This window comes from Anticarsia gemmatalis, chromosome 2 (assembly GCF_050436995.1).
Source record: "Anticarsia gemmatalis isolate Benzon Research Colony breed Stoneville strain chromosome 2, ilAntGemm2 primary, whole genome shotgun sequence".
In the NCBI taxonomy this organism is placed as follows: domain Eukaryota; kingdom Metazoa; phylum Arthropoda; class Insecta; order Lepidoptera; family Erebidae; genus Anticarsia; species Anticarsia gemmatalis.
The window spans coordinates 11,871,552-11,885,469 of NC_134746.1; the positions used below are offsets into that span (position 1 = coordinate 11,871,552).

Consider the following 13,918-nt stretch of genomic DNA (forward strand, 5'->3'; position numbering starts at 1 on the left):
AATAACATTTTATCTCAACATTATTTCTGCTGGTAAGAAAATAGATTAGAGGTCCCATTTACCATGATATTCCAAAAGTAATGTAGAAAAGGTTTGTCAATAGCGTTTACCAGGATATTGTCAGTCAGTAGGACCAATACTGTAACAGAAGGAAGTGGGTGAATGTAAACTGGAATTTATAAAGTAACTTTACAAGGAATGTCACTCCATAAATCTCAGCTCAAGAATAATGTCAGTAAGTTGTGGTACAAATTTTATTTGTCAACTACATTGTCAAGAAACAGTTGTCTGTTGATGTCCATGTCCTGGGAAGGTATAGAAGTCCTGTCAGTCAAACCTCCTCCTCTTAGCAGAGTTCTCTTCCTCTGCCTCAATCACCTTTATACGCACACCACAAACCTCAGCTCCATGCAATGTTTTTATAGCTTCATCAGCCGCACTTACAGAAGCATAACGAGCATACCCTACAGTTTTATTAGGCAGAGTGTACACATTAATCAAATCCCCAAATCTACAGAATATATCTCGTAAAACTGTCAATGGTGGTGGTTGGGGCTTGCACACCAAGAAACATCTCTTGGCAACCTCACTGTCAATGTCTGCCAGTGGCTGTGGAGCAGGCAACTGTACACTGCAGTAGTTTAAGTCATTACTGTCATGGTCCTCAGATATCCCTGCTGTAGCCATCTTAATCAGCTTAGAAGCCTCGGCTATAGCTTCAGCCAACTGAGCCAAATCAGGAGTGGCTGAATTAGCTGCAGCTTGAACAGCTTGTTTTAAATTTTGTGCCACAGATGGTATCCTTTTATAATTTTGTTCATGGTGATCAAATTTTGAGTTAAATGGTTTAACAAATATTTTTAAACCAGGTGGGTATTCAAACTCATTCAACTTCTGCACTGCATATGCTGCAGATATGGGATTAGAATATGAGACATAGCCTTTCCCACAATTTCTGGCCAAGTCTAGTAAGAACTGACAGCCTACCATTCCTGGTACAATGTCAAATAAACATTCAATATGCATTTGTGTCAGACGCGGGCAACACATGAAACTGACTTGAGTGAAACCACCTGAACGTGTATTCATCAAGGAGATTAGGGTAGATCTTTCAGTTGATGTTGTTGCCAAGTCATTGATATTGGACTCAAAGGCGGTCCGGACAGGTGTAATATCTTGCTTAGGCATCGCAAATATAGCTCTATACTCTCTAGGAGCCTCTTCAAAAGCAACAGCTGCTTCAGAGAATTTTCTAAACTTAACATAAGCAAAACCCCTTGGTTCGCCAGTATTTCTATCTTTCTGAATAACAATAGATTCAATGTGACCGAATCTGCTAAAGGCCTCAGAAATATCATCCTCCTGAACAGATTTGGGAACTGTAATGAATAGTCTGTTAAATCTGTCACTGTCATGTTCATTTCTATCAGTTTGTATGTCGGACCGGTTGGCGGCTACCATCACTTTCAACGGACGGTCGGATGGTCGAAGACATTTTTTATTCATTTCCTCTAAGGCAGCAGCTGCCTCAGAAGTTTTAGAAAATTTAATATATGCGACGCCCCTCGGTTCTCCCGTGTTATAGTCGCGAGGAATACGAATGTCTTCAATAGTTCCGAACTTCGAGAAAGCCTCCTTGAAGTCATCCTCTTTGTAACGCCTGTCACAGACTAAGAACAGCCTTGAATACGCGGGACTATCCTCCGTGGTATCTTCGTTATGTTTGCGTCGGCTATTCATATTGTAATTTAATCCAATTCAATTAAACTGACTCAACCTTACTATTACAATCGATTGCACTTAAATACTTAGCAAACTATTCGACATAAATATAGCAAAAGGTGTTCGTTTCTTTGCCCAGAGCTCATTCACTGTCTTTGCATAAATTTATATGAGATTTAAAGTTAAAACTGCCTGCAGTATGTATTTAAAATTCAATTGATGGCTATTCAATTAATTCGATGTCCAGAACTAGTGATATTTATAATAAAATAGGTATACAATACAAATTAATATTACACTCAGTGATACCAGTGATACAACACAACCAACATGGAGGACTGTGAGTTTGTTTGAGTGAGTGATTGTGACATGCATGACATTGACATGACTGACATCAATGGTTTCTGGGTTCCTTGCTTCATCATGGGATGAATATGAATTACAATCTTGCTGATTCTTTTTTAAATTACACAAACGAAAAATAAAACATATTTATAATATTCGCAACCAATAATCAACAATTTTTCTTTTAGGTTTCGCTTATCTATTACTTATTAGTCTGTAGAACCATAGTGTTTACAATCCAAGCGAAAATCTCTATGAATCTTAATTTTCATTAACCTTACGAGAATATTATGAGACAGTAAAATCAGTGTAGGTATAGAATTTGATTTTTATGAAAAATATATCATGAATCATTAACAACGATCATCATTAACATCACACATTTTGATTAAACTCAGTCAAGTGAGAAAAGTCATGGGTGAAAGCTAAAAATAAATAAAATGAATTTCTAGTTAAACTGTTAAATAATTATTTAACGAACAATTAATAAATTTTAATCTATATTTAAACATTAAAGAGAATGAAGCAAATAAAGTTTGTAAGGATCATACCAAGTGTAGCGTTCTCTGGTAGCTGCCTCCTCCTATGGGCGAAAGGCATGATTTTATGTATTTATTTAAACAATTTATTGAAATTAATTATTATTTATATCAAAAATTACAGTGTTAAATTATATTACACGCAACAAATAATGGAAACAACATATTTAGTTTACTTTGCTACTAGCGCCGTTGCTAATTCGCTATTAAAACAAACATCTTTCTTTACAAAAATTAAGTCAAAAAGAACCGTTGTATTCAAAGATGTCAATTTTTTTCCTGTAGCAACATCACTATATTTATGCTATGACATAGTCCGCGAAAGATCTTATTTATAATGAATTTTATCGTTTTTACTACAATATTCTACTGAATTGATACGTAAAACATCATCAAAATCCTCGGAGCTGTGTTAGTGATACGTCAGATTAACAGTATAAGCATATTTGTGAGAAAATCTCGTTATGTTTGTTATCTTTCATTAACCGTGGACAATGTATTCACTTGTGCTTTGGAGCATGTCGATTAAAGTCAAATGGTTCACAGCAGTCAGTGAGACCACTCCTGTGTCCGATGTTTTTATTTTTGACGCCGAGCACTGATCTAAACAGTGTTATCGGGACGTGTCAAAGACGGACGATGCTTTATTGAGAACATACCTGTTCTTTTAATTTTATTCTAGTCTACTTATCTTCCATATACCCTCAAACTTGGTGATTTACGGACAATTTGAACTTAATTCAGTTAGTGTGTGAGACTCGGACAGAGAACGTGCAAAATGTTTAGTAAACACTATGAGACAAGGTTGGTGCAGCAATGCAGCCCCTTGAGCAAGAAGCAGTGCCTCAGGTTTCCAGCAACACATACAAATGGAGACAGATTTACGCCATGTCGTGCTGGGAATAACTGGCAGACAGCTTTTCAAGGTGAGTTCTAAGTTTGAATAATAAAAAAAAGATGAGATACCTACTCCAAAGAAAAAAATTAGAGCATGTAATAAGGTGAAGGTTACAACATCTTCAATTTGTTATTACAACATTTTTGATAACCCAATGGTCTGTACATATTAGTTTTGTGAACTCTTGTGTAGACTATCTATATTCTAGGCTTCTAATGTTGATATGATTATTATAAGATAGTAACTTGAACATAGTGAAAAAATAGAACATATTGTATATTCTAAACTCTTTGAAGTAAGCATTATTGGGATACATTGACTTAAAATTTTCTGCTGTGGAGTATGTGTGGGTAAAATTATAAATTTTTCTGAGACATTTATATTTTGAACTAGGTATTCTTTTTTAATAAATATAGTCATTGGTAGGTAGTTTTAATATTGCCTTTTTTCATCTAATTAGTAAATAATGGTTTTATTAGAATATGAAGAAATAGCGGGGAGTCCTTTATTACATCTATATTTTATTTAGAGACTGATATATTGGATAGTCCAATTTGCTTTCCGAACCGACTATTTTCACACCTATACAAAATATTACCCATTTTGTTATGTTAGACTTGAAGATAAATGAAATCCTTTTCATATCCATCTGGATTGTTGTGCTAGGTATAGTTAAGTTGTCTAGTGTCTGCCTACCCTTATGGAAGGAAGGGATTCCTTTATGTAGTATGTTTAAATGTATGTATCTTAAATTATCATGTTTAGAAGTCATTATCAAATACCTACAACAGCTTCTTAGTGAGTCATAAGAATTATATCCATAACTATATCTATTTAACTGCAACTATAATCTAGAAAACCTTTAACCTTATAATAAATTATGTATTTCTGTATAAGGCAATACAAGTGTATTACTAATCTATGTGCGATGATCTAATCTTGTTCGGATTTGTTATGACTTAATGATGACAACAAAAGGCTTATTTGTAAATTTTAAAATATCCTTTTATATAAATGCAGTACCTTTTATATAAAAGTGATTTGCTAAATGTGTTGCTAAGCGCAAAGTTCAAGAAGTGCTCAACCAATTTGACTTGAAATAAAATTGTCTTAAAGACATAGGGTTTATATGGAGACAAAAAATACTTAGAAAATTTGTGAGGGCAGCGCTCGTGTCAGTTAGTTGTCATGTTAAAGTAGGTAGGTATAATTGTTTGTACATTTCATATTTGTCATTTAGGAAAAACCACATTGAATTACCTAGAGTCCTAGAACAATGTAAAAGGATTCCTGTTATGTTACTAAATTAGTTTAATTATTTCTGACAATGGAATTAGTGATGTTTGGTTGTCACAGGTTTAGAATCGATACCTAGTATTGAATATTTTGACCTAAATGGGAAAACCATTTGGGAATTAATCCACTGTGATCATTAAGTAATGTAATTACTGATTATAATTTCATAATAATTAGTAATGTAAGTGCTTGTAATAATTAAACAATGACTCAAGTGTTATATAATTAAATTGTTATCATGTCAAAAGATTCAAACCTAAATGTTATCATAAGTAAAACCTGTACTACTATAAAGTATATTTCAAAGGATTAAAGGTTATTAAAGGGTTGATTATTATGTGCATTGAATGTATCTTAAATCCTTTTACTTAATATTATAAGTTTGGATATTTGTCACTTAATTACCCCAAAACTACTGAATGGATATTGATGAAATTTGGTACACCAATTGTTTATAATCTGGTTTGACACATAGGTTTCTTTTTTCTGCAGTAAGTCTCCACACAATATAAAATGTTAGTCAGCATTTGTATGACAACAGTGTAGGGACATGTTAATGTGTATGACATTGAATTTCCTGTTTCCAACTAAGTCCATTTAGGTCAGCGTAAATTGTACCTATTTACCATTACATCAGTACAACACACCACTTAAACATCATTGTGTGATAGTGCATTTTGATACCTTGAGGAAAGATGCATGCATGTTATCTATACCCAAATGTGTTGCAATAGCCATTGTAATTTAATTTTCTTAATTTTCCTTATATTGTTTAGTTTTAATGAATACCTAATGTGTCTTGTCTGTCAAGGTCATGTTTATGCCTAAATTTGATAATGAAATAAAAAATTAAGTAGATACCTAAGTTAAGTGTAATCTACCTAAACTGAAGAAATACATCGCCGAATCGCGTAAAGCATACCAAGCTTTACAGTTCTTGATGATTCCATAGTCTTGCCAAGTCCAAAATCGGCTCCTTGAGCCATTATCCCCCACCTGTTACAGAAGCATCATGTACCTAACAGTAGGATAACAATTGGTTAATTTTATTATTTATTCTTAAGTCACTAACCAATTTTCCGCGCCGAAACTTTCAGTCACGCTCATCCGTCATTTAGCACTTCGCAAAATAATTCCCATATTCGGTGGCGTTCATTAAATAACGTAATAATTTTAATTTACTATGCCTGTCGACTTACATCTAGTAATAACAATGACCATTACTTTCGGCCTAGGCAAAAAATCTGCTCATAGCTAAATTTGGTCACGCTTCAGGGTTTTGTGATGTGAACAACCTGTTTACAGGTTTCCCAAGGCCATGACGTGTTTTAGGATGTAGAGAAAGATCTTTTGTGCCTGTGAATGGCCCGCTGCAGTATTGTGCGGACGGTGAATAGACCGCATCAACTTGTTCCGTAGGGTTGCTCTATGTCGTAGGAAGTCGTTGCGTCCTACGCCAGTTATCAACACCCGTATTTCGAATATGAGAACCAAATATTGGTCTCGCAAATTATATTGTCATAATATTTACACAAAACCCTCACAGCTACTGGCAAATACAAATCTGTACCGGAAAAAAACATTAAAATTAAATAATGCTGGTAGATTTAAATACGCCTTAAAACTGACTGCCAAATTAATCAGCAGTTTAATCGTCAAAAAAGACAAAAAATGATCAAGCTTCCTTTTTAGAAATAGTATGGAAACCCATATGGTCTGTCGGTCTGTTAGTGAACGTGTGGGTGGTTAGGAACATTACACCGCACGTATAAGATTACGACCGCATGGCTTGTCCGCCCTCTATAACAAACCTTGTATTAGGTATTGTCATTTTGTCATACATTATTGACACTCCACGATATGGTAATGGACGCTAAATAGCTTTGATTTTAAGGAAAATTTTCTTTCTGAATGTATAATATAAAAGGTAAACTAATCGCCGGTCTTATATCAAAAAAATCTACGCTTAAATAAGAACTTCGAGACCCAAAATCCCTAATTTTTCGTCTAATATTTTAATCTAGAAAGTTTGTTTCACTACGCTTCAACATAACGAGTCGAGATCAAATTCAGCTCACAGTTACCTAAATTGTAACCTAGACAATCTAATAGTATTATTTTTAAAATTTACTTCGAACTTATGATATCTCAGAATTACGTGTGTAGAAAATAAGGTAATTTACAGTAAGTTCCCTGGCATGTAATCACCTCTTTATGGGCGTCATTAGACGATTCTCATTACCATTAGAAGTGGAATAAGGAAGGCCGGTAGCTCGTTTGCTAATTTAAGTAGCCATTAAGTTTCTATCTAGGAGTTTGTTTAAGGTTTTATTTACGAAAGCAAAGAGTAAACTGATTCTTAGAATATGTTGGAAATAATAGGACATTTCAAAGCTCGGTCTCATTTTGGATAAATATTGTGTAGAAGGCATCAAACGTATTCTTGTATACTAAATTGTACTGCTTTTGACCTGGGTCTAGAACTCCTGTAAATTCAAAACCGATTAAACAGGTGTAATACAGCTTAAGGAAAATACCATCCAGTGAAGAACCGGCCTTTAAGTCATACTTTTAAATTTCTTTTTTACCATTGCGTAATGCCTAACTACTTGGTCTAATTGCAACTAATAATAAATGTTCAGCACCACAAAAAACACGTATGAAGTATTAAGTGGGTGTACCAATCAAAAGTCAATAATCTAAACTTATTGTCTTTTTGCTTGCTACCGCCTAATAGACCATAATGACAATGATTCGGACAAAATTTCGTATCTGACCGTAATTATGGGTTACGCTAGGCTGATATGGATGTTTTACTTTTCTTATTTTCTGTAGAGTAATTGAAACTGGAGCTTGCAGGTAGCGGTACTCAGCGAATAAATTGTTACCGAATTTAGCCCACAAATGATTTCGTAACCAGAGATTTCTATGTAGCATCCACTTGAGATTTATGCCCTATTCGTAGACATTTCGATTAACAAATGCAATCCGCAATATCATAACTTTTTTTGCAATTCAATTAAGCCTGAATACCTACAGATAGATAAAATCTGTATCTGTCTAACTCGCACTCAAAGAATGCGGTAATAAAAGAAAGAGATAGCTTTGAATTCAAGTCTAGAACATGATCGGTTTGAATCCATTAAGCCGCATCCGCGTTGTCTGAAATAGTCAAAATTACCCGCTGTCTGGGAAACCTGACACGCGCAAATTGCAGTCAACCACCTCGGAAATAACCAGACACCTTTTCAACGCCACTTAAACAATTTTCTAAAGTGTAGCGTTCAAAACCGTATAAAGCATCTCCACGTTACACTACTGTAAAGCTTTTATTACTTTTCTAAATCATAGCGAGCTCCAGTACCATCCAATTATCAGCTTTTCCATGAACTTCCAGCTAATTAGTATACAGGGTGAACGGCCCTCGGCTCTCATTTAATTAAAACTCTTTTTGTTCCTAGCAAAATTAAAAATGCGACTAAATCATGGCACCATGAACAATGGTGGTTTATTTATAATTCATAAAGCTTCGCGCTTGGCTACCTGGACGCTATTGTACGAGTCGGGAGAAAGTTCACTAAATCATTGTTTAACTTAGACTAGACAAATGTGGAGGAATTATTACGTTTTATTGCGATGAAAGTTTTTAATTAGCGTAAGTTTTTAATTGTATGTAACGGTATAATTTGAGGTGCTTTGGTCCCGACTCCCGAGCTTCTGTATTAAATGAACGTAGGGAGTAGTGCGGTATTACGGTACAAAATTGGTTTCGGTGCGTCCTTCCTAAGGACGAGTCGGGATCCACTCGTGCGCATCCTGCACGTGGCCGCTGGGACACGTGCCACTTTATTGTTATTGATATTTATCTTAATCTTTGAATAAAGTCTTTTGTCGCTTTTTGAAAGCCTTGCGCATTTAATTTCGGTCAGTGCAGTACGGTATGTGGTTTTGAATATTTTTCAAAGGGTGCATATTAAAGTAGTTTAGTATAGAAAAAATGCATTGGTTTTTTAAGCGCGTTGTTCAATAAGTTCACGTAACGCACGATACAAGATCCATCCAACCGTAATACAAAAGTTACGAACTTTAATATTCCTAGTTTTTAATACTGATATTAACAATATATTAACAGAAAAGTGTTTAATTAAAGCTATTTTATGTTTTTGCTAATATCGTGTGATATATGATAATAATACGATTATAGCATTAATTAGTCTAGGGTTTGGTTACTAAGCGTGAAGCTTACGTGAGAGCCTATACTAAGGCTGTCTAACAACCCTTTTTTGAAAAATTAACAAACTACATCAACTGGAACTAACGAAGAATTATTTCAAAAACTTCCTGCCGATCCCAGAAACTTCTTCAAGAAAAAACATCTAAGATCTTAATGTTTATACAATTATTTACAAGAGAAACTAAATGTGTACCAACCATAATATCTATAGCACGCCTTCGCAATCAGTTCCTAAGGGCGTTAACACTGTAGATAGTTCATTAACATGCATTAGTTAGGGCATCAAAATCACTCGAGCGGATCCATTACGCAATTCTTGTTCAACCGAGATTAAACCAACTTTTTTCTACGTCGACTTTCATAGTACCGACTTTACTTTAAGAATCTTTTTTTCTGGATTAATTTATTGGAGGATTTAGTTTATAGGAAAGGTCAAAGCCATGTGGTAGAGCTAAGAATAGTTGAGTCTGTTGGTTTATTTTTAGATGAAGGGATGAGTCTTGTACCGTCTTCCTGCGGCGAAACGGATTTAGTATGTATTTTTATTGACTATATAGATTGGTTTTTAGTTTACTCGGGACTTGAATAAAGACACATTATCCCTAAATTACCTACACAGATTTTAGTTCTATAAACATTTCCAAAGAACGTCTTTCTAGTGAAGTTATTAATTACACGAACAATATACTTTCGTACGTTGTTTTCGTCACAATTATCGAATCAATTATCGCCAATATTATTTCGTTTATATGCATTTACTTATCAAGCCCCGATAAATGCAATAACTTTTCTACCTACTTATTTTTAGGTAATAATTAAATTTTTAGGTAACTTTTAGGTAATAATTTAAATTTGTACTAGTATATTCAATTACTAAGTCTTGTACCTCTCGCTTCAGTGATTTTCGCACAGATTTTTTCCAATTTACTGTGACTATGAACCGTGACGCACCTAGACAAAGGACCGATGCCCTTGGTAACCAGTTTATTAATATTACATGAGGAATGCTAGACTTCCCTTTCCACTTAATAGCAGTCAATTAATAAGTGTCTGGAAGTAAAACTAATGCGATCAGAAGATGTAGGGTGAAAAAAATATGCTCTGGTCATACTTAATATCGATGTTTTCATACTGATATTGTTTTCCTACTAACATTTATTTTGCGGCTAAATATAATAAAAATAAATATCCATTTATGACTTCTGGACCATTGGAAAACGAAGCAACTCCTCTGAAAACCAGCCAATAGAAGCATGCAAAGGATATAATCCTATAGTTTTAATTGAACTATTCTTGGCGAAATTATAATCCGATTCTTCAGGTTAAGTCAAGTGTATACTATATAATAATACTTTAATAGTTAAAATTCAAAGGGGTAACACTAGTACAATAATAATACATAATATCTAGTTCCATAAGATTTCTCATGCGAGACGGATTATGTCGGAATATGTTTTGCAGTTCGCGTGAGGTCTTCGTTAGCACCGTGTTGCTCGTTTGATAGTTTTTAATCACCATCATCCTCGTTACGGTCCGTGCTATTCGCATGTGTATCATTTGCTAGCTATTTTAATTTTGTATGATTTGATTTCTTTATGTGGTATGCTAAGTTTACGAGTGTTAACTTTGTGTGGTTAAAACACGCCAACGTCCGGTTTACTTGGTGTTGGAAATTTATATTATCCTGAAGTTTCAGTTATTTTGACTCTCTTAGGTAGTTGTCTGTCCTGTTAAGTCTCATCTGATTTAAAGGCAATTACTAATAGACTTGAATCTATCAATAGCATTTTGACGTTAAAGTACAGGTTGTTGGTATTACAGAAAATGTAATATCTGCTATATTTATGGTGCAAGTTGAAGGCCCGCTACATGAAGCGGCAGCAGACCACGTGCTAGCGACACAAAGCTACAGAGGATATTTCATATAAATATATAGAAACCAATAATATCGCGAAGACATATCGTCCACAAACGCTTCATATAATGGGCTTTCAACTTGTACCTTTAATATACTAGATATTACAGTTTCTGTAGTTACAGATGTATAGGTATTTCTCGATTCTAACCAAGAATGTGATTCTTTTTCCTTCAAAGCAAATTAGTCAGGCGGATATAGCAACTTTGCCCCTGCATTAGCATGGTAATTATCAACCATTACACCAATCACGGGAACTCTCCGGTCAAAAGTCATTGGAGTCAATTATAGGCAGTTAATTTTCGTCGTATGCGCTATTAGTGAGTAGCTTTTGTGTTTTGAATGTGTTTAACCCATCTTCCTGCATTGTAACATTGCACAATGGGTCTGAGTAGTGAATACTGTTGTCTGCATAGAAAGGTAATTATTCGTAGAGCTTTTGTGATTTTGAGACTTAGGTACGGTGAATTATGGTCTATTTTAGTTTTGCTGTTAAAATAAATATACAAGTGTGTAGTTTGCTGCATAAAAATGTTAGCCGCCGATTATTACAATAACTACAATTTTGGATAGCATAAGTATTTAATTCCTCCAAAATCGCTCGAAACATTGAAATAAAAGCCGCGAATTAATTCAACCAATCAGATATTTTCGAAAAACTGACGTGTACCTTTTTTCATACTACCTATATTAGTATACGTGTTTTATTTTTGTCTATATCTGCGTCGAATCCCTGACCTCTGCCAACCACTCTTACATACTTAGTGTAATATTCTCAAAATATGTTTATTATCAGTTAATATATCGTAGAATGCATTACCGATAGCTTCTGCAACCTATGCGACAGTGATAATTATACGAGAGTAACTCCACCCGTCCTACTAACATCGGGAACAAATTGCTGGACTCTTTTGATAACGTCTTTATCACTTTATTGCTATGGGCATGTAATTGCGTATTTAACCTATTTTAAGACTTTAAATTTATTTTAAATATCTTTAAAATCCAACCAAGGCTAATATTTCTTACCTTTATTAACATTGCGCTCACAATATTCGTGGTTAATACAAAAATATTTGATATACAAAGACCTCCCAGAATAAATTACCGCCAATTAATAAAAATCGCATCAAAACACGTCCATTAAATATGTTTAGCTTCACCTATTATCATCCGTGTGTCCAAATTCTTAATTTCTTTATAATTTATTCGTCAAATATTAATTTTGATCGTCTCTCCAGTGGCTATGCAAATGATAACTCTAAAAGTCATGTTCGGACTGCCTGAATATCACACAGTGATGAATCACAGGTATATATTATTTTTCGGCTTATTCAAATTTCTAACAAAATGTATGCAAAATACTTCATTGTTACTTGCAGTATTGCTATAAAAAGCTTACTGTCGGTCAAGAATATCTACCTCTTTTATCGGATGCCGTCTTTTTGTATTTGAATGTTTTAAAAATCAAGATAACCGAAGTCCAAGAATTTGTACAATTCTCTCGGTAACTTTAATCAAAGCGCCAAAACCATTTAAGTTTATAGCAAATAATTGCATTTGACGCGATGAGGATCATTCTTGCACCTGTGTAAACTTTTACACGATTCCGCTAATTTTGGGTGGGCGAATGCATATTTGCACCATCAAATTCTGTAACTGACAAATTAGCACTTTCGGACACATCAAGTAAGATAAAGTTCCATATTTATCTTAAATCTCGGATGATTGCATTGAATTGTACGCATAAATTACGATTCATCATTACATGTTTTGATATTCGTATGCTTTTAGCTTATCTTTAATGTTTAGTAATGATTTATGAGCGATCTCAGACTAATGAAATGTCATTTTTATTGCACTGTCGTGTAGGTGAGCCGGTAAAATAATTTGCCTTTTTCTAATATTGTGACTGCAGAATTTTATGTGCGATAATTCTGTCTAGTCTTAATAGGAGGCTGACATTTTAGACAGGTCTATAACCAGGTGCATGACATGCGCGGATCTGTAGGTACACCTACAGTCATATTTTACGTTTGACCAGCCTTCAACTTGCGATCAGCTGAAGTGATGTCATCTCGCTGCTATTATTTAATATTTGTTTTGATGCATAAATTCGCGATTTGATGTGAATTTACTACATTTGTAATGATTTTATTCTAAATCTGTATTTGTTGACGAAATGCTCTAGATTTTTTATGATGAATGTCACTCGAATCAGCTGACTGTGATTCAGCGTTTGTGTCGTGCGTACGCATATCTTGTCTTTTAGTATTCCAAATGTTTTAGTTCTCAGAAGTTCATTGTACCAATCAGCTGAGTCAACTGCCTTCGTATTTTCCCCTTTTCATATCAAACGGCTATAACTTTGCAACAAAGTTACTTTGTTAAATATTTTGACTCGGAACCTGGCAATGAAATAAATAAACATTTATTGTAAAAATCCTGATGTTCTTGTTTTACATAACAACTTTTATTTCCCCTGAATCCATAAATTAATTGTCGTCATGCAAACCTTGCATCTCTTTTATAGATTTTCTAAGCAAATGATATCATCAGTTTACACCTATGTTGAAAAACCATTGTCTGATTTCATATATTGACGACAATCTTAAAAATAATACGTTTTTTGTATAGTGACAAGTCTAGACGTGTTGAGCGCCCTCCCCGCTGTCAGATATCAGCTGTACTGAGAGTTAGGTATCCACTAAGACGACAAATACACATTGTTCAACATTCATCATTCACGTCATCAACACGAGGATTTAGTCAAGTTTTTTTGGAGCTATATTTTTATAGACTTGTCCGTCGCGGTCGGTGCCTAACCCTATCACGGAATTCGATGCAAGTTTTTAGACGATGATTCAATAAAATGTTGATTGATGCATGTTTTGATTTCTACTGTCAATGTATTCTTAATTTATGCACGATAATTGCTCATATTAGACGATTTTGCACAATAAAATAAT

General features: G+C 34.3%; 2 protein-coding genes across 2 annotated transcripts in view; one reads left to right on the forward strand and one right to left on the reverse strand.

The window, feature by feature from the left end:
* Positions 1-240: 240 nt before the first annotated feature.
* LOC142984868 (RNA-binding protein 45-like) lies at positions 241-2,084 on the reverse strand. The gene has a single exon (XM_076132730.1). The coding sequence runs from the start codon at positions 1,738-1,740 to the stop codon at positions 328-330; it is 1,413 nt and encodes a 470-aa protein (XP_075988845.1). The 5' UTR covers positions 1,741-2,084; the 3' UTR covers positions 241-327.
* An 824-nt stretch (positions 2,085-2,908) lies between these two features.
* fzr (fizzy and cell division cycle 20 related) overlaps positions 2,909-13,918 on the forward strand; it is a 42,933-nt gene continuing 31,923 nt past the window's right edge. The window contains exon 1 of the mRNA XM_076132743.1: positions 2,909-3,532. Within this exon, the coding sequence (XP_075988858.1) occupies positions 3,385-3,532 (148 nt within the window). The 5' untranslated portion in view covers positions 2,909-3,384. The remainder of the gene's footprint in view (positions 3,533-13,918) is intronic.